Here is a 25462-nt window from a genome sequence, read left to right as displayed (position 1 = left end):
CACATAGAGAGACACACACTCAAAGGCTGCAGATGAACTCATCCCTCTGAATCATTTAACAGACACACTCAGTCACACTGCTACTTGGAGTAAATCACAACTGTCTGTCTCATAGTCCTAAGAGACAAAAGAGCCGAAGAATATCAGTCCTTATTTTGGGGAGAGTAAGAGAGAGCAGCTCTCTCTACTGTGTCACGTCTCAGCATATCTGAGATCAAAGTAAGTGACTAAACCTCTGCAGGACTGTGTTGTTCAACAAGGAGATGTTCATTTTGGAGACATTTAAATATTACCTTCATTAAATATGAAACGATGCTGTAAAACGAGCGCGCACACACACACTCATATAAGTATGTTGACAATAATACTCTGGTAGTGTGATGGCAACCCCCAGATTTCCACACCCACTAGTTCCACATCATCTCTTCTCACTGTGACAATGACATGAAACATACTGCACGAGCTGTCTGTCAGGAAACATTCACAAAAAAATCGCTCCAGATCTCAAAAAGTGTCAAAAACCTTTCTTCACTGTGCAACAAACTAACAACTCTCTGAAGCTGAGGTTTGATTAATACAATTATTTTTTTAGAGGGGGAAAATAACAAACAGTGAAATAAAACACATTCTTTTTACTACAGGACTAATTACTTGATCACAACTGCCCCATGAACAAACAATAAGATTTATTTTCAATTCAGCGAATAAACTGAATAATATTCAAACACTGACATGCTCTAACAAGGCCCGACACTCTTGTACTTGTTTGTGTCGTGATTCTGGTCACAGTTTCAGATTTTTAACACCTCTAATCCAAACCTTCAATTCCAGTAAGCAAAAGCGTTTGCACTGGTAGGAAACCAAGTACACCAGGCTGAATGTGAAATCCATAAAGCGCAATTTAGAAAACATCCACAATATTCCCACTTCATGGCATGTTCACAAAAATCACTGAATCCTAAAAAAATGTAGCATGTGTGTTCCTGACAGAGAAAGTGGGGTCAAGTTCAAGAATATAAATCACTTATCAAAGAAAAAGGTGGCACTGCAGCAAAAGCTCGAGTTTAAGTATTCCTCTATGTAATCTCTAAGTAGATTTAATGAAGAGCCGGAACAAGCTCATAGTGAATATTAAGATGATTTAGCCAATTTTAAAGCCCTTAAAGGAAAAATAAAAAGGGGTTCAGATGAGTTTTATATCATACAATTAGAGCAACTTTATTCATTTAATTATAAACCAAATAAACTTGATTTTAATGTTTCAGCGAGAGGATTAGTGAAAAACACAATTTGGTATTTTATCTTAATTTAGACTGTTTTGTCAGATACTGTATAATTTGATTGTACTTTTTATGCCCTTCTGAGGATCCATTTGTTCATTGTTATAGCAGTCCACACTGTGTAGGACTTCATCTGTGTGTATTTATATGTATGAGAGTTAAATAACACTGGTTGTGTCCAGATGACTCTGTCTCACTGGAACAGTGATTTTCATTTGAGTTTGACATTTAAGACATGCTTGCTCCATCTGCACCCATCACCATTACTGCTGCTATACTTAGCTCACAATGAAAGGACGAGTGAGAGAGTGAGATAGACAGAGAGTGAGAGTGAGAGAGAGAAGTTGAAATAAAGTCAAGATGGGAAAAAAGAAAGGAAAAGGTAGAGAGGGGTCCAAGGTTACCACTCCTGCTGAGTGGTTTATAATATTACCTTTTGGGAGCATGTTCCATGAAAGACCTCCCTCTGTGTGTGTGTGTGTGTGCCTGTCTGTGTGCCTGTGTGTGTGTGTGTGTGTGTGTGTGTGTGTGTGTGTGTGTGTGTGTGTGTGTGTGTGTCAGTCAGTGGGGGAAGCATTCAGTCTGCTGTAATTAAATGTCCGCTGTTTCTGTGACCCTGCTGAGCTTCAAACACAACTAATGAAAGAATCTTCCATTTCATCTGTCACGGCTGCTCCACAGACACACAAACGCAAACTTGTGTGCATGCCTCACACTCGCACACAAAGCACTTACAGACTCACGCTCACACGCATCCCACCTACCATACCATAACACTAATGAAAGAAGCTTTTGGAACATCAATCACGGCTGCTCCACAGGTCAACAAACACACAAAAACATGCAATCTTTTCTCAGATCTGTGCAAACTACACTGCAGTGCTACGCTGCTATCGCAATATCTGGAATTCAAGTTTTTACGCTACAGTCAAGCGCTGCGTATCGAGTGTACGTGTGTGTTTGCGGTAGCACTTGGTATGCAGGGTTTGTTCATAACTGTCTGAAGCAACAAGCAGAGAGGGAGGGAAGGACATAAAGCGAAGAGCAAAGGATGGAAAAACGTGACGGATGGATGAATGAGCGAAGCCTCCATTGGATAAATGTCAGTCATGTTTAGAGCGATATGACAGGCAGAACCTCCCTGACTCACACACACACACACACACACACAAACTTTCACATGTGATAGATGGCAGGTGACTGCTGGTACAGTGCGTCTAGCCCTTCAGGAAAGCCCCTAGCATCGCCCCTGGCAACTGTAACCTTTCGCCTCCTGTGCGCCCGTCCATCCCCGTCTTCCCCCTTTTCGCCTCTTCTCCCAACCCTTCTTAGTCTCTGCGTAATTCCACCTCTTTACATGGGTGACATATTGAAATCTTATTTACTTAAATATTTGCCAATGTCTTTCTTCCTGGCAAATCAGGTTATTACTGATTTTTTTGTAGTTTTGGCTCATAATTTCAATTATGATGACATTTTACTTACCAGAGCGACTGTCTGGATTTAGAAATCATAGCTAGAATGAAGTCTGACAGGTCCAAGACAACACGGATCATCTACTGTAATAACAACACCATATAAACCCAATGCAATGCACCAAAATCATGATACTGAATCCTCATCAGACAAACTGTGCGCAATCAAAGCTTCTTAAGTGCGCACGGTCTAAGTGGACCACAGCCAGATTACCTGTGGGTTTGTTTACAAGTTGCCTAACTGTCTGTCTTCTAGGTACTTCTCACTTTATCAAGCTGTATCAAATGTATGTTAGACTTACAGATTGATGCAGATACATTCTCATGTATCCAGGCCTGTCACAGATGTATGCAGGGCTCTCCTCAGCAGTGCAGATTTTCATTCAAAAACATTCTGATCATCCAGGCTTAAGGCTGGCAATGAGTGTATAGGTTTTAAGTGTAAGGCCAATAAGGCATAACAGTCTAGTTCATTAATTTCATTAGACGTTAGAGACAGAGGCTATTAGTTTGAGACCACTGAGTAAGAATATGGGAGAGATGCGGCACCTCAATAGCAAAGAAAAGTGAACTCAAGACTTTATTTGATTTCTTGCTGTAAGAGGAGGTTTTTTTGGGCATCATGTCATCTGATATTCCTCGGAAATTAATTAGCTACACAAATGTTGTTGCCACTATCACGCATTTACTTTCATAAGGCCAGCATTGTTTGCAGTGGCTGGTAAAGTGTGGAGCTTGATTCACTGTGCTCCAGATGAAGAAGCACCCAGAGGCTCTTAACTGCAGCTGGGATGGTTCCCAACAAACACTCAACAGCACATGAGGGAACCCGGCAGTTACTCTCCAATTAATCCTGCTTCTAAACCCTGCCGCTGAATGTCTGTGTGCGTTTGTGTCAACACGTGTGGGGTTTTGTGCTTTCCTTACCTATCAGAGACTTGTTCAGATGAAGCGCTCACTCATACCCAATCTCAGACAGACTCTTTTAAATCCACAAAACAGTATGTGCCAAGAAAACAACAAGTTTCCCCTTCAGCTCCATGCTTAATTTTGGCAGATTGATTTGGCACACAAAAGCTCACACTTGACTGAGTATGCACATAAGCGCACGCTACAAAAACACAACCATAGTAGCTGAAGTGAAATAGCAGCTGTAAAATGAGATGATGAAGCACTGCGGCCACTCAATCAAATAAATGAGCGCTGCGCTTTTGCTCATGTACGTTTTTCGGTCCCATTTCCAACACGACTGCGGCTGTGTCTGCCAAATGAAGTTGCTTCTTTGAACCGTTCGTGTTGCGAATGATCTTGATAGGACTGATTTGTGTAATCAGTGTGACTAACTTAGCATCCATTCTTGAAGAGAGCTGCTGCTCACCTGTTGACTATGAACCACAATCATGAAAGGAGATTTCAGAGGGAGCAAATAAGATTAAACAGGTAGAGCGGTGTCTCCCCCCCCCCCTTTTATCTGAATTCCTTTTTTCAGGGTCCGTTTTGTGCTTCCTTTCCCCCACTCTCACCTCTCTCCCACCCACCTGGATGACAGGGACGCAGTCAGAGACCTGAGCTCCCTGCGCATGTGTGTTGCTGCACATGTGTCCTGAGGCATCCAGCCATCCTCGCTGGCAGAAAACACAGAACAAATTAGAGCTGAAAAATAAGTTAGGGACAGACGGAGCACATTGCCCATTACCACCACACAGTCAGACACTCACACCTTCTGTCAAGGTGACTTTTGGAAAAGCAAACAGAAAAAAGTTTTGACTCGATTGTATGGTAACAGTTGGGAAAGACACATGAGACCTTCAGATAAAATCTTATTTTTATGGCACACTTTATAGACACATTTATGGTAAGTTTACTTATTTAATTTTTGAAGATCATTTAAATCTGCTGTATTTACTTCTGTAGGGGTTGGTATAATGAGGTAATCCCATATTTCCCCTATCATCATTTCTATAACATGAAACATAACATTGCTGAATTTATCAAATTTATTAGACCACAAATTGTTTTTTGTTTTTTTTTTAGAAATCTATCAAAAGCAACTAAATTCACTCAATTGGATTTATATTTTACCTATATTTGAACCAAGACACTGGACTTCTCTGAGAAGTCTAGTAGAACATTCAGCCGCATACGTTTCAGTTTTTCTATTTAAGAATTCAAGTAAATTACTGCAATTTTGCATCTTATTAAAAATAAATAATGATGTGCTTTGCAATTTTTCAGCTTTTTTTGTAAAACAGTAAATCTGAAATAACATAGATAAAAAACAAAAACTATATTGATGGCAGCTTTGACATAAGCATTTCATTGGTAGTTGTCTAATGACTTCTAATGACTAGTGTCTTTTGACTGGATTATTTATTAACTAGAAAATACTTCTGTAAAATATTATTTTGAAACCATAGTTCTTAATTCTATCACACAGTGTTTGGGTTGTTAAGAAGTGTTTTCTTTTATTTGAGCGCACTGTCCTTGGACTAAAATGTTTTTTTATATGCTTGTTTTTTTAGACCATTGAGCTTTTTATAAAGCCACATTGTAAATGCATCTACCTGACTACAGTTAATTTCACTCAAGATGATATAATCAACAGAATGAGAGAGACGTGGAAGGAAGAGTTGAGTTGCATACAGGAGTATCAACTATTAGCCGTGATGTCCTTCAAATCTCAGGACTGTCTTTCAAATTTATAAAAAAATATTTTTATAAATTTGCTCTCATGTGATGTCTCTTGTTTTTGTCATCTCTTATTGTTTTCTAATTAATGGTGTGTTATTTATTCTCTTTTCTTGAGAAATTCTTTTTGTGCCAATTTGTGTTTTCGATTTTTCAGGACAATGGGTGTTTTTTTTTTTTTACGTATTAACTTCTTTAACATTACTCAGTTTTAATTCAGTTTATTATCTCTCACTTTCTGTTTGGATGTAGTAATCTGTCAAAGCACTTTGTAAACCCGGTTTCAAAAGGTGTTATATAAATATTTTATTTTACTTTATTAGAAATACTATCTGGACATTATATGATCAGGAAAAATGGACAGGCCCTGACATCACCTCATCTACTGGGACTATCCCAGCTTGACTTTGTTTCCTACCGGAAACTATGGTATGCTCAGTTTTTACACTCGCTTGCTACTAAAGCAAAAATCCAGGAAAGCTATTAATACACTAAAAAATAGCAAAAGCAGCACTGGTCTCGCCTCTATGTTCACAATCCTGTCAGGATGATTGCATGCTTACTGACAAACCTGTGTTTTAGGTTCTTTGTAATCCTAAAAAAGTATTTAACTCTATGTACTCACTATGCTGATTAGAAGTTCTCACAGATCTTCCTTACCGTTCATTTTCACCTCAACCTTCTCTATTTTCTCCCTGTTATGAATTAATATGATACCTAAACTAACATGAGGCTATGAGTCTTTTTCCTTCCCATATCTCAGTCTCTTTTCCCAACTATCCAAGCAGTCCTGTGTATATCTAGAAATCTTGGTAGTCAAGCTCTTTTCTCTCTCTGGCAGTAATTAGAAGGTAATTGTTCTCGCAAGCAAAGGGGAACCTGAAAATGTGCATGAGTGTGTGTGTATGTAACTGTGTCTGTGAACATGCATGTGCGTGTATGTTTTCTGATATCTGTGTATCAGGGGTTGGTGTGTGTAAACATGCAGCTAGCATCCTGTCATGTGAGATGTTGAAGCTGTTCCACCCACAGAGTGCTTCAACGAATGCACCTCAGCAGCCGCTAATACACAAGCAGTCGATTCCACGAGTGCAGTTCACATCCTGCTGCAGAAGAACAGGTAGCTCTCCAAAGTCCTGCACTATGAGCCTCCACAAAATACCTCCTGTTATCAGAAGAAATAGAGAAGGCACCACTTACTTTTTTGTCATTGTTGTTCCCCTTGTCCCTTTCGTGAAAACACAGACACAGGTAGGGATGGGTATCGAAAACCGGTTCTTGTTGAGAACCCGTTCCCACTGTTTCAATTCCTTGGAATTGTTTGCCATTTTTGCAAACGATTCCCTTATCGATTCCAGTCGCCCCGAATGACGTCACCACATTGCGGAGCATCATTTACCTGGCAGGGCACCTAAGCGGCTTAAACGCTCAAAAGTTTGGTTATACTTTACGAGAACGGATGACTACAGGGCAACTTGCAATACTTGCAAAGTAGAGATTTCATTTAAGGGAGGAAACACTACGAATATGCAAAAGCATTTGCTCACAAAACACGCGACAACCTTAAAATGAATGTCGTGTTTTTAATTCCGCTCTGGACTCGTGAATCTCAACCCAGCAGCAGCGGTAACGTTTGCACGTCCTCTCCCGTCAATGCGGCAGGTAAATAATCAACTAACAGTGCATATTACGTTAGCGCGATCTGCCTTATTACAAAACCTGCCATTACTGTGCATTTAGGTGACCATGATGAGACAGGCAGAGTCTGGCTCAGATGCTGGCAGTTCTCGCTGCAGTCTACCGGTAGCGTCTCCTTTCAGGCCAGGATAGATGAATGTCACCGAGCAGTGACTAAGTTTGTGGTAGAAGGTTTGCACCCATTTGCCACAGCAGATGCCCCCGATTTTCGGTAAGTGAATGTGTTTAATTGTAGGCAGGGACATTACTGGATATTCTTGTGTAATTGCTACTGAATAATTTATGTTATATTTTATTATTGCTACAGAAGAATATTTATTTTATTATTTGACATTTACAATTTTTTTTCCTGGGGACCCTGTGACACCCCATTGAAGAGCCGTAGGCTGGATCTCTTAAGATCTCACTGTTGGGTTTGTAAGGCCATGTTACTCCTAAATTTCTATCTTGTTCAAAGAGAAGATATAAAACAAAGTTCTAAGCTAATCGACCTTAGTGTTCTCCTTTTTTAAAAAGAATCGATAAACAATCGAATCGTTAAACAGAATCGAAAATGGAATCGGAATCGTGAAAGTCTTATCAATACCCATCCCTACACACAGGTCAGTGAGTTCAAGCACTAAAAGACAAATCTGAGTGAAAAGTGGGAAAACTACTTGTTTCTTAAATTCCGCATTCTGTGTGAACAGGAGGCGTGTTTGTAGGAGGATTGTGAACATCTGCGTGTGTGTGTGTGTGTGTGTGTGTGTGTGTGTGTGTGTGTGTGTGTGTGTGTGTCTGTCACTACTGCTTTCAAAGCATTAGGAAACACAGGTAACTCCTTTCAGCAGTCTTCCTTTCATGCCAAAACGAGGGTGCTAGAACAAAGCCTTCTCTCCTCCCTGTGATATATCCGGCAAAATATGGAATCACTTGAAGTTGCTGTCCTTCCCCTCTCTACTTTTCTGTGTTGCATCTTGCTTAATGAACCCTCTCCTTTAATTCTCTCAGCAAGAGTCCTGGAAGAGAGGATGGAGTAAAAGAAGACTGGCAAACATTATTCAGCCTGAAAAAGGAGAGGAAGTTCTCCCATCTGTTAGATTGTTTCTATTACTGTGTGTAATCTCCTCACGTTGTCGTCAACTCTTTTAAGTAAAAGAAGATTTCTTCTCTTTTTTAAAACTAAATGACATGTTTTTCCAGCAAAAACAGTAGAAACAGAAAGGAAATTTTAATTTTCTATTTTTTGTCAGATACATTAACAACAAAGAAACATGTAAGGAGAGATCTAAAAAAAATGCAGCGACTGTGTAGTTAGAAAGTATGCATCTGCTAGCATTAAACTTCAAATGTATCAGATCATCTGATCACACAAATTTCAGTCTCTTATGTGACAAGATATTTAATTTGCATGCTTCATGTACACTGGGATTTAAATGTTTCAATTGCACTTCGTATTATCCAGGAGTATATACTTAATGAAATTGCAAACAGTAAGAGACTAGTAGTGATGTGGCACCAGAGAGCATTGAAATTTGAAATCTAGCTACCTGTAGAGACAGGAGTAAAAACTGCTCATAATATAAAGCTGGTGGGTAACAACGTATCAAATGCCAACTCTGAGGTGAATATCAATTAAAGCAATAACCAATGGGAATGTAGGCTACAACTAACACACATATAATGGAGCAGGAAATGTATAAACAGGATTACCCGCAAAAACACAGCCAGGAAAGTCTACTAGGAAACTGTTACAAAGGAAAGGCCTATAAGAAAGGGGCTTTTTTCCATGTCGTGCTGCACCTTGGCTTGAAAAATGTGCTTCAAAAGAAACATTAATGGAATGAAAAGTGCACAAAGTGATAAATTATGCGGAAAAACACCAATGCATAGTACCCCAAGCTATTTAGCTGTAAAAAACTTAAAAACTTACCCAGCTCGACCAATTTAGATGATATCACTGTAACTAAAACATCTTAACCAGCAGAAGTGAATACACTACCAAACTGGTACACCAGACAACCTGCAATCAAGTTGAGCTGAAGAGAGATTTTAGCCATATCTCCAAGGTTGTTTTGTCTTTCAGTACAAATCAAAATGAAAATAATAAATGTGACAACACTTGTTCTCTTAAATTTCCTTTAGAGACACAAAATGACATACAGCGTTAGTAGGAACACACTGTAAGAGGATTACATGTACATGCACCTTTTGCAAAGCAGATTTTTCAAACCCATATTCTTTACATCTGCTTGTCTTCAACCCTGTGTTAGCTGCTGATGTGGTGCGTGTCTTGCCGTATACCACCACCAGTTGATCAGTGGAATAATGCGAAATTACTCTCAGGATAGTCGATTATCTGGTTTGATGGAGTGTGCAGAAAGTCAAAGACAAACAACACGGGGACACAAACATGCTGCTGTGCAACAATAAAAGGTCAAGAACTCCATAGCAAACCTTTAGCTCACTTATAACCCCTACAAGAGAATGAAGTGACTGAGTTATACTTTTCAAACAAAGTAATAATTTACAGCATAGATTTAGCTATATTTTACAGCATGTCTCTTAAATGAGCCTTAAACACACTGCGTTATGAAAATGGAAATAGAAAACAGCAGCCTACCAAACCTCTAACAAATAAGAAATGCCCTTTCAGCACACAGTCCTTAAACCAGCACAGCAGGGTGAGACTATCGGCCTCTACTAGAGCCTGTGCGACATTGGGACATTTTCCTTTTGTGCAAATTATGAGCAGGGAGCAAACTGTTGCTATGGAGACAGTAGTTAGTGATGCGGTGAGCAAAGCCACACCAACTTGTGTGGAGGAGAGGACTAAGCTGAACATACTGTGAGGATCACAAGCTCCTGCAGCCACACACACACACAGTCCAAGACTCAGGAAAGCAAATAAAAGGCTTTTACCGATATGTAATTTTCTTTCTGAGTCAGGCATTCTGAATGCTAAATTGGTGTGGTCACATCTTAAACCTTGGATGAAGCTTTTTGAACACTCAGGAATAAGGGCAGAAGAGCGTATCATTGAAGCTGCTGCACAGTTAGAGGATGTGGCTTTGCTGAGAGGAATGAGACACCTGCTTGGGAAAAAAAAAAACCAGATCACATCTCACCACCCTTAGTGCCCCTCTTAAGTTATTATAGGGAAGAAAAAAGTGGATGGATAAATAGAGCACACGTTTTCCAGGGATAAAATGATGAGAGGGGATGACAGGAGAGGAGATAGAAGAGGCAATTACCGGTACCTCTAAATATAGTTTTAGTGCAAACTGAGAGAAAGGCCATGTTTGCAAAGTGTGTGTCACTATGTGAAAGTGAGTGTTGTTTTTTTTGTCTTATATCCCCAAGTATTCACTATTGGCCTCCAATGACAACCACAACAGCAGACAGCCAATTCAATTCAATCTCTGTCTGATTGGAGGGAACAGATCTGATTACCTCTCATAGAAGGCACACACACACACTCAAAATGCCGTTGTTTGTGCTCTAAGATTCCCCAGGGAAAGATGTTAGAGTAAATGGCTGCGGTGATTGTGCCAGATAGACTGGATGTGTGCATAATATCCACACGAAGAAGATAATGTGTTTGCTAATCGCACACCAGAGACAAGCAAACACACACCCACACAATCCACACACACTAACACAAAGGCTAACAGCTGCACAGCTATAACCCTTAACCACTCTTTTCATGCCGGTGGCTGCCAGCTACACTGTAGAAACACCCTCCCACACATCCAGCCAAATCCCGAATCGTGATTTTTCAAAGTTGTGATGACTGCGAGTTTTGACAGCAGCGGAAGTTATTATAACTTGTATTCATATTTGATGTCGCATTAGGAAAGACAGACATGCACTAGTCGATGTTTTATTTGAGCATTTGATAACGTTATGAATGCAATACCGCAAATGAAAATGACAAAACTCTGTATAAGTATAAAAGTCAGTTTTGTAATGTTTACATGTAGCGGTTAGGAAACGAAGCACAATCAAATCATCCAAATGATTGATGGTTACGTGCCAATGCGACTGCTTTTGAAAGACAAGCTTAAGAATGACAGTAACAATTTAGCAACATTTGACAAGCCGCAAACGTTCATTCACGAATCCGACAATGACCACACTTGTTGGAACAACAATACGGGCACAACGCCAGCTTCAAAGAGAAAACCAGAGGGTTTTTTTACGATTTTAAGTTTTTCTTCCATTTAGCTTTATCAAAAGGCAGGAGGCAACATGAAAATTGATGCTCCATCAACTGTGAATAAACAATGCAGACAATTTGTTTTTGTTCAATGTTATACGAGTGACTCAACCTACTCTTGTTTTGACAAGAAACTTTAGATCCTCTGGTGGGTGAACCAAAAGCATAGCATGCATTCAGTACCCATTTACTAACAGCTTAAATCTATTCAGTAATTATTTTAACTGCACTGCATTTTTCACAACTGCATCGTTGTTGAAAGGCTACAGCGATGTAATGTCAGAATGATTTGCGGTAAAAGGCGAAAATGCAATTCAAAGATTCTCCAGAGTTCGGCAATGGTACATCACACTTCATTAGCAGGTGGGCGCTGAAATGTAAAAGTTTAAAGTGGAGACAAAACTGTCTGCAGCTGTTGGCTCTTCACAAATGTCAAATTGGCTTGCTGTTCTAATTTGACATTCACATAAAAGTGTTTGTACTGGCAGACTGTCAACTCCATGTTTTATTAATAATGAAGAATATCAAAATGAGTTTCTTAAAAAAAAAACGTTGGCATACTACTGGAGTCTGCTCATCCCCTTAACGTCAAGGTTGGAATCAGCAGAGAGGGAAATAAACAGCGTGCAAAAATGTGATACAAACAGAAGAGGAGGGAGGCGATAGGAAAAAGAAATCAGAGGGGAATAGCAAGGTGGAAAGATCCAATCTCTCTGGATTTATTAGGGCTTAATAAAGACAATTATTTCTACTTCAGGGATCAAGTCTGACCAATAAGACTGACTAATTTACTGTTAGAGTATCACAACTTGGCAATTATTTCACTACGGTCATGTAAATGCTAAATATCAAAGGTTATCTCTACTCTGTCATAGTAATTCAATAAAACCTTCTGCTAGGGAAGAAAAGAGCTCTTAGAAAAGTGACCCCTGAGCTAGCAATGGAAGCGTAACTGCACTTGTACAAAAAACACATGCGCACAGACCCACACACCGATCACACAACATCTGTGATAAATGTATGACACATAGCAGTCCCACAGTCTTTTTCATTACATTCTTCTCCAAAGAACTCAGAAACAAAGGCCCGAGATTAAACAGCTCTCATTCGCAATGACTCATTAGTCTCACTCACTCCTCACTCTCTTCATGATCAGTCTCTGCTCTGTGTCTCACTTATACAGGACAAGGTCATTTAGGAGTCTGTGGAGTGGGAGAAAGAACGATGAGAACGGGAGAGGAAGGACATTAGAGGAGTAAGGAACTATCCTTCAGGGATTTTCACTACAACAAAACCACTATTTACACCCTAATGACAACCATCTATTCTGTGGATCAATTTTCATTTAAATTCAGCCACTCCAGAGGGACAGAAACCAGAGGACTGGACAAAAACATGTATATGTTCTGCATAAACACAGGTCTTACACATGAAGCACATTAAGGTTTCCTATTCCAAAATCATGCCCGTTGCTTGTGTGTGGTATATGATTGCATTTGACTTTCATCACCCTGCTGAGAGTGTGTGTGTGTATGTGTGTTCATGTCTGTTTGTGTAGATTGGGTGTGCTTGTGTCTGCCTGTTTAGAAGAAAGACCCAGATCAGAAGAGAGATGAATGAACCAATGCGTGTGAGCCAATCTCAACAGGTCTGTGGCTGAGCAAATTCTACATCCCATTTGTAAGAGAGACATACAGATAGAGACGAGTTATAAGGTGAGATATATGTACAACTGTGTGTGTGTGTGTGTGTGTGTGTGTGTGTGTGTGTGTGTGTGTGTGTGTGTGTGTGTGTGTGTGTGTGTGTGCGCGTGTGCGAGAGAGAGAGGGAGAGAGAGAAAGAAAGTGAAAACCCTTAAGTCTCAATGCTGAAGGCAAACCATTCATCTTCCCTCTCATATGCTCTTCTGGGCTTCAATCCCAGTCCCAGTGTGTGTGTGTGTGTGAGTGTGTGTGTGTTCGCATCTTCCAAATATGGAGAGCAGTCTGAATGATGAACATGATCTCCATTGCAGCAGAACAATACTATTTCTAAATAGGGCATGAGAGGCATTCAGTGTTCCCTCATACACTGTGTATGGGGGAACCAATGCTTGTTTGCAGGGGCTCAGGCGCACCATGTGCAATGAGGCATCTGCTGCAGGTGATAGCGAGTGTGTGTTTCTGTGCAGTTGCGTGCATCCATTAAGTGTCATTCCCAACGGCGTCCAAAGTTTTTGCTACATCAATCAGATGCTTATTCAGAGAATGCTGGGCGTCACTCTTACAGTCGGGCAGGTGGCACCGAGCAGCTGGGTGATGGCTGCCAGCCTGGCCCCTGGCATCACCTCTGCTCTGAGACCGCCCAGGCTTGCTCTCATACACCTGCTAGCTACCTGCCTCTGGAGCTTTTCACACCTGGATATTTTTTGCTTCTCACCAAACACAACATCCCCGCACCTGTTTAGTGGAAGCCTACTGTGCTACACCACCTGTTAATTAACTATGAACGGCAGCAGCCCTGCATTCTGTATCCTAATCCACAAAGACACAATTAATAAAGAGAAAAAAGTAGCTCACAAAGCTGTGTTTGCATGTATATGAGTGTGTGTATAACAATCATTTCTAGTCAGGGCTGCAGGTACTACCTTAAAAAGTAGTGACTTATTAAATTCAGAGTAGTCTTGCCTTTATGATCTGATACAGTAATATGAGATTAAAAGGTCACCTTTTTTCAATTCTAACATTTTACATATCAGGGCATAATAAAATGAATCATCTGTTCCTTCCCAGGTCTTACTTTTTTTTTTAAATGTAACCTCAGATGAAAAACAGCACATAACAAAATTGCATCATGTCATTATTTATGTCACAGAAATGAACCCAAAATGCAGAAGCCACATGTGGAAAAACTAAGTACACCCTTTACTTTTTCTTGTCGGTTGATTCCTGTAGAAACAGAAAGTACTGCTAATTAACTGCACCTCATTAACTGATAATCAGCAAGTGTGATCCTCTCCATAAAAACAGAGGCTTTGGCAGTTCGCTGGTCTGGAGTATTCAGATGTATGTTAACACAACACAAAGAAGGAATGACATCAGTAATGACCTTAGTGAAGCAATTGCATCACCACATCAATCTGTGAAGGGTAATAAGGCCATTTCCAAACAATGTGAAGTTCACAATTCTATAGTGAGAAAGATAATTCACAACTGGAAAACATTCAAGACAGCTGCCAGTCTTCCCAGGAGTGGACGTCCCAGCAAATTCATTCCCAGGTCAGACATGCAATGTTCACAGAAACTGCAAAAACCCAAGAGCCACATCTCAGACTAAACATGCCTCAGTGAGCATATTAAATATTAAAGTTCATGAGAGTACAATTAGAAAAAGACTGAATGAGTGAAGTGTTGTCAGGAAAAGGCTCTTATCTCTAAAAGATTGGAAAAGCTGCATCTGAATGGACTCAGGAACAATGTCCTTTGAACTGAGGTAGTGATCTCTTGCCATAATCCACAGCACCACTTTTTATTAAACCTGAAGCGTACCAGCACAAATGCCTACTGTCAAGCAAGTGTGGTGGAGAAGTAAAGATCTGAGCTTGTTTTACAGCCATATGACCCAGAGTAAACCATGAACTTCTCTTTATATCAAATTATTCTAAAGTCAAGTGTGAGGAAATCTGTCTGGCGGCTTAAATTTGGCAGCAAGACAATGAACACAAGCACACCAGCAAATCTATAACAAAATGGCTAAAAATAAAAGAAAAATTAAAATAAAACACCAAAAATCAATGTGTTGTAGTGGCCAAAGTCCAGATCTCAACGACATTTGTTTAACAAATGGATGGGATGTACTTAACTTTTCACACACTTCTTCTGAATTCTAGCCTAGTTTTTGTTAAAAAAAACAAAAACAAAAAACAAAAACAAAAAATAAAACTTCAACATATTACAGCTATTAACTGTACATAAATCATGGACCAGTCACCATACTGGGACACATTGAGGTCATACACTGTTTTTTTGTGGATTCCTGTTTTTAAATCTCAAGTTGAGCATTTGAAAAGATCTGATCCAAACACTCAGGACAACAGAATTTTAGCAACAATCAGTCACTAGATAGCCATTCTTTATGCCATACCCAGCTTTACCACATTTTACTTTAAATGGGACCAGAACACATATTATGGTGTATTCGATAAAACTCAAAACTACCAGCTAAGATCAGAAACTCACTAAGTAAATGCCTACTGAGGTATTAAATCAAACCCAAAAGAGAAAAAAAACATCCTACACTGTCTGACTTCTTTTTATAACCAGAGAAGTCACCAACTGCTGATGATTAGAGAGAAAGCAGACTGAAAGCACCTCCGCAACGGTCTTACTTTTCAGAACCTCGGGCTATGTCTATTTTTTATATACAGTCTGTGGTTACTTGGCTGCCAGTATTGTGCATGCTGAGTCACTTTCATTGTGCTTTTTTGACTTTAATGTCAAAATGCTGCTATGATGAGGGATTTCTCTTGTGATGTGAAACTACATTCATGTCACAAGAGAAAAAGATTTTTTCTCTCCTTGCAGAGTAATCAGTGAATTAACCACATTACCCTTTCAGTTACTCATCAGTTAAATGATGAGTAAACAGTAATATCTTCAAAGTTGTTCCTGACTTTGATGCTGCACTTACCTTTCCTCTTGGAGTCCCGTCTTACGCTGCTGGGCCTGACCGCTGGTTGTAGCTCTGTCTCTGTTGACATCCTCAGGCTCCAACTGGTTTAGACTCCGCTCCGCTTGGCTCAGCTGGGATCGGCTGGGCTCCGAGGGTCCAGTTCACAGCGTCAGTGCCGGCTGTGCGTGCGTGGCCGCCGGGTGTGTGCGTGGAGGCGCCAGGTGTGTGTGTGGGCACACAGGCTCATGGGAGAGGGATGGGCTTTAGCCCTGACACAACATCCTACACACACCCACAGAGAGCTGGAGGAGAAAAGACAGGGAGAAAGAGGTTGGCGTCGGTGAGGTTGCGCTTACTCTTGGCAGGTGAGACCTAGAAAGAGTTCTCAGCAGGCATTAGAATGACTTCGTCTCTGATCTGCTTTGAGAAGATGTTGCCAATGGTAACAGACTAGAGAGACCTCCACTACACTTTCTGCTTTCTATCAATAATGTGCCTCAGCAAGAAATTTTCTTGAGAAAATGTTCTTCCTCTTGAAGCCAGGTAACCAGGAGTCAGATTTAAAAGTACTAATAATGCATTCAAACGTTTACACATGACGTAATCTGTTAGATCATTATTATGTTGGTTTTATCTTCCTATACTCCCCAAATGTTTGGCTATGACATGGGAAGTCACTAACCTAATGTCAGACAGGGTAAGAAACACAAGTGTTTTCAACAAGCAGGTGGAACCAGCAAAGTAGTATCGACAGAATATCTATACCGCTTTATTTGCAGGTAAAGCCAAGCATGAGTTCACCTCCAACATGTTGCAACAATCTCTTATTGCACAGGAAAACTCTGTTTGCACAAACTAAAGGTTTCAGGAAGAAAAATTGTTAGACCCGGTGCCTGTGATAGCAACATCTACCTGCCATACCGCATGCCGCAAAGATAGAACAGTAGAGCAGCATTGGCGCTGCTCTCGCTACTTCTATGACAATGACACAATGCTGCTGGTGAGAGGAAAGAAAAAGACTCACTGGGGATTTTATTTCTCACTTTGAGTCTGAACCAAAAGTAACAGGAAATAACAGCAGGGGAACACGGTTAACCTTGTTTACAGCTATGAACGATTTAATGACCATAAGTGGACCCATACTTGCTGAACAACAAAAGATAAAACAATTATAATTCACAACATTTGCTTTACTTCTTCATAGTTCTGCTAAAGCTTCCAAAGTGTTTTTATTAGCTTGAAAATAATATGCTCGGGTTGAAACATTGCTACAGCACCCTACAGAGCTGAACCAGGAAGTCGAAACAGTGATAGAGAATTATGACAGACAATTTGCTCCCTTTATCTTTTCTAACAGGTCAATTTTTTTTAATATTTATGCATTCTGTATCCTGACAGCAATTATCTGATATCTTAGCAATTAACTTGAGGGTTCCAGTGTTATTATTACGAGCACGAACAGAAGCTTAAACTAACAAGACCAAGGTTGTATTAATTTCTTTTTAATGCTAATTCCAGCTGCCCTTCTTAGGACTGACAGGCCCCTTTGGCCCCAGCATTTTGTATTTTTCCTGCCCATCTGCTGCTACTTATTCCTAAGTGTTGACTGGCAGTGACTACCATAACTTAGCAGCCAAAAACACTCAGATTCACACTTTAATGCTGTTGTGTGAATGCATGAAAGCACGCTCATTTACATGTGCACACAAATCCAGAATAGCTTTTTTTTCTTACTTGGAGATGGTAAAGCACAAAGACGGGCAGCTGCAAGCTGACATGCTACATAATGAATCTGACTACCTTCTGAGCTGCTCTTCCAATCTTCTTAGAATATAAGTCTTGACCTCTCTTTCCTTCTCCGTTTCCATCTAACAGTGGCCGAGTGCCGATTTAAACAAAACCAAAAGACTTGTGCTTCTTGGGGAAGAGGGAAATCTCTCTTATTCTATTCCTCCCCCTCTCCACGGTGTTTTTGTGTGAATAGGAGGCCCCTGTAAGCCTTGGGCGAGAACAGATGAATTGAGAGGCTTTTAATTTGCTGCAGACAGAACAGAACAGAGTCCATTTAATTCTGCCAGCAGAGGCCATGTCGGCAAAATGCTGACAATATTCTTTATCTGGTCCAAACACACTGGAAAAGTGTGAGTCACTCCAATTACAGGCATTATCAGCAGCGCTGTTCCACCAAATGGATGGAGAGAGAGTGAGTATGAAGAGAGAAGGGTTAGAGGGAAGAGAAACGAACAGAGTGGAAAAAAAGTGAGGGGTGAGGAAACATAGAGCGGGTGAGAAAGACAATGAGCGAGGGGTAAAAGGGGAGAGAAAAAAGCCCAAGGAAGTAAAATCAGAAAAGAAAGGATGGGGTCTGAGCAGCTTCAGCTTCAACCCTGAACATGTCCCCTGTCCGTCTCTTCTCCTTCCTTTTTTTGTTCTCTGAATTTGTTCTCCTCCTTCTAGCTGTGAAGTCTTTCATGAAGCATCTGGAGCTTGTGTTTAAAAAAAAAAAGAAGCAGTCTGTTAATCCTCAAACTGGACCAGAGACGAGGCAGTCCAGCAATTCTCACTGCACACGCACAATCTACAACCAAACGCACACACAAATAAGACCTCGTAGACAAGTTTCTGTAGTGCAACTTTGATTTCACAAACAAATTTAGACCAACTTTAAACTGTGAAATGGGTTCACAGTTTACATCCTGTCTGCAAAATTACTCCTGTAAGAGAACAACTCACTTATTTAAAGATGTTCTACCCATCCAAGCATTACAAGCAAAACAGCCACTACTTCACTGGTGAAAATGAGCAAGAAACAGGATTGTGAGACTGAAAATGAAAAATCTGCTGCAGCACAGCTCTCCAGACATATGGTTGTTTCTCTAGAGACTCGGCGAAGAGTTCTACATCTTAAGCTACCGTCCCTGGAGAGGAGAACAAGCTAATTTCTCAAAACACAGTCCATGTCTAGCTTCAGCTGTACAAATTCCCTGCCTTGAAAGCACGCACAGATAAAGTGAAGGAACGAGCAGCACCATCAAAAGCCATCGTGAACGCTGTAGTGGTGGTTTGACCTGGAATCAGCGCGCAAGCTAAATGTAGCAGCAGAGCAGGATGTGAACATGGCTTAGTGTGTCTGGATTTAGACAGCAATCTGAAGCCACGCCAGAGGAGAGGCATAGTGCAGGCAAGGAGGAGAAGGGAATGAGCAGTAAATTGGACGTCCGTAAATGGGGCGCTGCCAACAGGCGCTAGCGGGAGATGTGACGATCTGCATGTGTGTGCACGCGCTTCACTGTACTGTATGTGTGTATGACTTCATAAACAGGATGCTGCCAACAGGAGCTTAATGCCCAGAAATCATCTGCAGCTACAGGAAAGTATGCCAAGTTAGTGGAAAGAAAAAAAGAAAGGAAGAGAGAGAGAAAGGGCGTGCTCTCTCTATCCACCTCGCCTTTCTCCCACCTCTCACTCTTACAGGGTAATTGTGTTCCGTCCATCAGGCTCAGAGTTAGATTGCTGGCTCCACTCATTCGGCTCTCCTGCCATCTCAATAATGAATAATCATAAAGACCCCCTCTACACTACTCGCACACGCTGTTCTCAATACTTGTGCTCCGTCCAGCCTACGCGCACACTCACACTTTATCAGTGCTACCTTTGTATCCTGACACCATTGCACCGAGTCCTTATCAGCAGCACGCTTCTCCTCTGAGGTGTATTCGTTGATGAATAACAATGTTGGTACTAAAGGTCAACCAAGTTACATTCTGCTAGGTTTCAGATGTTTTTACAGTGAATGAACGGTGTTCGTTTTAACCATATAAAACAAACAAAATCACATGTAGTTTTAAAGACCCAAACGGCTACATACACCTTTTAAATGTCAACTGACAGAGCACACCATCAAGCCGAGGAGAGAAATAAATGTCAATAAATTTCTGTTCTGTCCAGAAAAAGTATAAAACTTAAAGATATAAAACCTACCAGTTCATGAGCCTTAGCAGATAAAAATATATAGTGTCCACTCAACTTTGGTAGTCCAAAAAGCTCAGGAAGACGAGGCGAGGAACAAAACAGTGGAGCAGAAATGAAGGAAATGAAGAGAAGGAAGGGTAAAAGATCAACTAATAGAGGTTAGAAGAGAAGGCGTGCCTATTGGTGTATGATATAAAAGGTTGTTTGCACTTCTGTAAAAAGACTGGGAGAGTGTGGGATTAAAAAAAAGAGCAAAAAACATGAGGTCTGGACTAAAGTCCAATGCTATGCAAAGATGCTGCATATCACTGCACTTTGTCCAGCATATAACAATAAAAGAAGTGTACTTTCCACAATCTAATCTCCTTTTTGATGAGGGATTTGTGCAGACAGATATAAAGCAATGATGAAAAGAAATGCAATTTCCTGATAAATTTTGTATCAGGGTAACTTCATAGATAATAATCAATAAATCATTAAATGCTTTGGACATGTAAAAGTTCATCTGGCAATGCAGAAGTAATGCCAGTGAAGTGGTTGCAGGGATAGTTGCAGAGGCATACTGCACCGTGAAATCATCTGTGAACTCCTCAATGATCAAATTCTTATCATGAAGCAACTTTGGCACTAGGATGTTTTATCAGCATGATGACATTTTTATTGATCTAAAACAAGACTGTAACCTTTAGCTGATTAATCAGTAACAGCATTAGCCGTTTTTGTACTTAGTTTTTATAGCATTATCTAGTGATGGATTTTCACATCAGGAAAATGTTCCCTTTTTGTCTCATGTAATAGAAACCAAAAATATTTTGGACTGTTGGTTTGGCAACATCACCACCTTGATACTTTGAACTATTGAAAATATGGTGAGGATATTCAATATTTTCTGACATTTTATAGGCCAACCAGAAATTCATAAATATGATGGAAATACTCTTGAGCGACAGCCTTGATCCAAAATTACCCCAATATCATCAAAAGATGTCGATTTTTAATTGCTTTTTAAAAATTAAAGCTCACTCTAGCTACTTGTGCAGCCACATATTGCATTTGTTAGCATTATCCATCCCTGGTATCATGGGTCAACGCAGTTATCACACGCTGAGAAGCAACTGTCAAAATGCATGTGATCACCGCTCACCACGTCATAATGAAGCTAAAGTATTATATAGCAGCTGCGTGGTAAAAGGGCATTTTTGACATTGATCTAAATAGCCAGTCCACCCACGCTGCACATTAGCCTAGCTGAATTTCTGAGAATTCCTTTTGGGGCTGGGGGAAGAAAAAGAAAAATTGCAATTCCAACAGCGGTTACATGACAAAAAAGAAGGCCTCAAAATTGTTACTGCAGCTGTCTAGTGGCTGAAACACCAGCCTGGAGTCCTATAAGAACAAGTGTGCCTCTAGTTCAGCAGGCAGTCAGCCAGGCCACCATTCAGCACAACAACACATTGCAAGAGACACGGGTTCTGAGCTGCTCTAGGTGCTCCACATGGCTCCCTGCCTGCATGAATGACTAGAAGGAACATTCAGTGGGGGTCTCATCAGGAAAAGGTAAACATACACACATGCACACAATCACACACACACACTTTCCCACCCACAACCTCTTGCCAAAAATAGAATACCCCACAAGATGACAGGCTCACTTGCACGTGCATATCACAATTTAACACAAAATATACACATACGGATACAAACGCGCACATCATCTTAACCTAACCTATTTACAGACACAGGGCTGTAGATATCAAAGGGTTGTGCTTTCTTTTGGGATTTCCTCCTTTCTCATGTTTTAAGGGGAAATAGATGAAAACGAATCCCGTTCTCCTTGCACCTCCCCTGTGTATGTGAGTGTGAGTGTCTCCTCTGACTTGTTAATGTGCTACATTTTAAATTGGTCCTGCTAAGCAATGTGTGTAAGACTGTCTTTTTCATGCAAAGAGGAACCAGCAGCTTTTCCGACAGACTGTGGATATGCCTTTATCACCAAACCTGCACTCTGATTCCACCTCTGTGTCTGCATGTCTGACTGACTGATCCTCTCACTGCCTCCTTCATCTCTACTCCCTTGTTCTACTACAGCAACCCACATCATTCTCAGCTTCTCTATTTACACATGCCCAAACTATTTGCTGATGTGTAAGGTTGGATTTACGGTGTGACATCGTTTAGTAATGCATCCTTTTATTTGGTTGTGCTGTGGCCTTTCTCCTATTTGTCTCTGAAGCGGTATGACTTCAGATGGCCTTCACACAGGCAGACCTGCTGGATGTTATTTCCCATTCCCAACACTAAGCAACATGTGGAAGTGGAATTGTAGCTTCATCCCTCACAGGAATGATTCAGTGATTTATGGTTGCTTGTAGTGAAAAGAAACAGGCAATTGTCAGCAATATGGAAATGGATTTTCACGAATGACGGAGCACAGTGCAAACATACACCATACCCCGTGACTACCATTTCCCTGACCCCTCAGATACAAAAAAATATATAACTTTTATTCATTTTCATGGGGTCTTTACCTATTTAATTTTATGCATCAGTGGTGGGTGAATGAATAAATAAATTGTGTACACGGAATGACAGAAGGCACAATAAAGAAGTGCATAGGAGGTTTTGCAATGGAGGTAGAGAAATGAACCATGCTTGGCTAAATACTGGCATAATTTAGAGTTTGGCCCGTTGCAGTCAGAATATCCCCAGCAGCTCTAAAGCCAGAGGTCACTCTTTTTTTCTACAAAACCATCATCACTGCATTCTGGTGCTGGCCTGGTAAAAGTGTCTACTCAATATGATTTAGATCCCTTACAGCCCCTCTGGACGCCCATCAGCAGAGCCTAAAGTGAGTGATGGATTTGCTACATATGTGGAGTGGAAGAGAAGAGAGGAGGATTCTGGTGCATAAAAATAGAGCCAGAGCCTGCTGGAGCACAAGAGTAAGACTTAATGAGGGATGCAATCATCAATTATTCAAAACACTTAATCATGGTGTCGCACGGTGCTGTTGCACAAACACATGTACACACACACACACACACACACACACACACACACACACACACACACGGACATACCACAGGCTTGTCAAACTGTGCCTCTAAAGGCAGACATTGAGAGAGAGATTGATGGATGTAAAGGGGAATACAGACATGGGATTACTGTTGCTTTATTGTGTATGTGGACATTTTCTCCTACAAATATTACACAATAAAAAAATAGGATGAAACCTCTCCCACTGCTTATATACAAGTTTTATTATAATGACAATTATCTCTTTAGATATAATCAATAAATTGGTCTTAGTACTGTAATTGATTCAATATATTAGTTATAATGTATTAGCTACTAAAAATCTGCTGTAGTACCAGCAAGTGCCAGTAGCTGGAGACTCTTACTCTGACATGAAAAGAAAAAACTTATCTGACTGCACTCCAGTTGAGCTATTTGAAGGAAAACATCTATAATGCTAATAGAAGCCACAGCTGAATATATAAGTTGCAGATGTCTATGGGGGATTATTTTGCAGATGCCCGCGCAGAGTCAGTCGGACCAGTTGGACCAGTGGATACCTGCTGATGTGTAAACTGTAACAATCCTGTCAGAAAACTGAGAGCTTATGTTGCAAATGTTCACATCAACTTTGCCTTAATTTCACCCATTTCCAACACTTACCATTACCAGCACAATAATGTGATGAACTACCAGAGACATTGGCCCGCTTTGTCTATGAATACATTTCAATGGAATACTGGAAAAAACTGACTGACAAAGGTTGTGCGATATTATTTGTGGACATCTGTTGGATCTGAACAGCTGTCTCCAGCAGCTGTACTGACATTAACTATGATAAACAAAGCACGATCCCATCTTGCAGATACCGTATGCATATTTTATATTAACAGTTAAAACTATTTGATGTGAAGCCATGAGGAGAATACAACTTGAGCACTTCATCACCATTAATAGATTAAAAATGGTTCTGACTGTAATTGTTAGATATGGCCAACAAATCTAGTCAGATCTAATTTATATCCTCCACTGAAGCCATAAAGTTGTGTAGCCATTTGATTTGATGTCATTTTTTTCTTGTTCAAACTATGGAAATTGCAGACATTTTGCATACTCTGTTCAGAGGCACCTGCCAGCTGGTTGATTTAACATTAACCTAGCTTACCCCTGCTACATGCTGCTCATCTCTCTAGGTATTTCAATCGAGTTGACTGAAGTACAGTAAGAGATTTTCAAGTTTGATTTATGCATCCATAGCCACTTTACAGGTTTTCAATAACATCAACAACACACAGACTCCAGACAGATTAAACAGTAAGTAAATGATTGCTATTATAGTGTTAGATGCTTGAGAAATTAGCACATGTAAAGAAGTAATTTTGATACATTTTGAACAGTGCTCCTGGTTGGCACTGGTCTGATCCATGATGCTACAATATGCAACTTAAAGGAGTAACTAATCTGCTAGTAAGTATCCAAGTATCGATTGTTTTTTAATAACCCAACAGGAAGCTGGAGCTACTGCGATGGACTGCAAAGAACCAAAAACACATCGGGCATGGTCATAATTAATGTGGATCATTACAGTATTTTCATATGCCCAGTAGTGGTACTCTTTGTAGCATCTCACGAGGATGTTTTAGTTCTTGTAGGTGTAAAATCCCAAAGTTCTGCCTAATCTCTCTACTTGCTTTTGAGTCAGAAAGGAAAGACAGGATACAGAGAAGGGAAAGAACTAGATGTTTGCAGAGCAGAGAAAGTAGAGACTAAAAGAAGCTAAGAATGCTTCAGGCTAGACCTTCAAAAGTGACATCCCAAAACTTCTTCAACTGCAAGCCGCTGGCGAGCCTTAACTCAACAGCTCACTGCCTGCAATTCGTACCAAGACACACATCTGGAGAATTTTACGAATATCTATGTCAGTCAATCTGTCAGAGCAGAGCAGCAGGAACAGATTCTCCACCTCTGGTCTCTGAGGCCAGTTAGTGCGCTGAGGGAATGCCTAGGTTGAACCCCAGGAAGAAATTCCCAAGGGGGTAGAAACGCATCTCCCACCTAGCACTCCCCTGTGCTACCTTGTACCGCTAATGGCCATCAGTCAGTTACAGCTCCTGCCTCCTGCCCGTGTGTCTAATCGCCCACGCACACTGTCACAGTCGCCTGCCCTTCCAGTTAATACAGACAGCCAAACAAAATCAATCTTAACCGAGCGTCCGTGTTTGATAAGGCCTTGTTGTTTTTTATGGACTCTGACAACATGATCTGCTCCCACCCACTTCACATGGGAGTAACAGCTCCAAATCTAGCACAGCAGGTTGGCTATTTAATACTTTCATATCTTACAGTTGTTATGTACTTTCTGGAGATCCATCCATCTTTCTTTCACAAAGACAGACATGCACATGGCACACCAAGCCCAGATAAAGAATACAGCATCCACTGATGTCATCAGCCTGAAAGTGAATCACAGCAGGATTGTCATAGTC

At 40.6% G+C, this 25462-nt stretch overlaps 1 protein-coding gene across 10 annotated transcripts in view; it reads right to left on the bottom strand.

Moving 5' to 3' along the window:
• dab1a (DAB adaptor protein 1a) overlaps positions 1-25462 on the bottom strand; it is a 226543-nt gene that overhangs the window by 36595 nt on the left and 164486 nt on the right. For 7 of the 10 annotated variants that reach the window (XM_085263875.1, XM_085263879.1, XM_085263882.1 and 4 more), the window contains exons 1-2: positions 19971-20134; positions 16008-16291 (exon numbers count right to left, since the gene is read on the bottom strand). In XM_085263875.1, coding sequence (XP_085120001.1) covers positions 16008-16077 — 70 coding nt within the window. In that variant the 5' untranslated portion in view covers positions 16078-16291; positions 19971-20134. Of the gene's footprint in view, positions 1-16007; positions 16292-18722; positions 18745-19970; positions 20135-25462 lie in introns of those variants that run through there. The other 3 variants (XM_085263877.1, XM_085263876.1, XM_085263878.1) reach the window with 2 other exon arrangements.

The sequence above is a fragment of the Mchenga conophoros genome, linkage group LG23 (assembly GCF_057382185.1).
Source record: "Mchenga conophoros isolate Kocher_MC1m ecotype Shallow Benthic linkage group LG23, M_conophoros_male_GT1.1, whole genome shotgun sequence".
In the NCBI taxonomy this organism is placed as follows: Eukaryota; Metazoa; Chordata; class Actinopteri; order Cichliformes; family Cichlidae; genus Mchenga; species Mchenga conophoros.
Note: the sequence above shows the minus strand (reverse complement) of the source record. Positions and strands in the feature narration are given on the sequence as shown.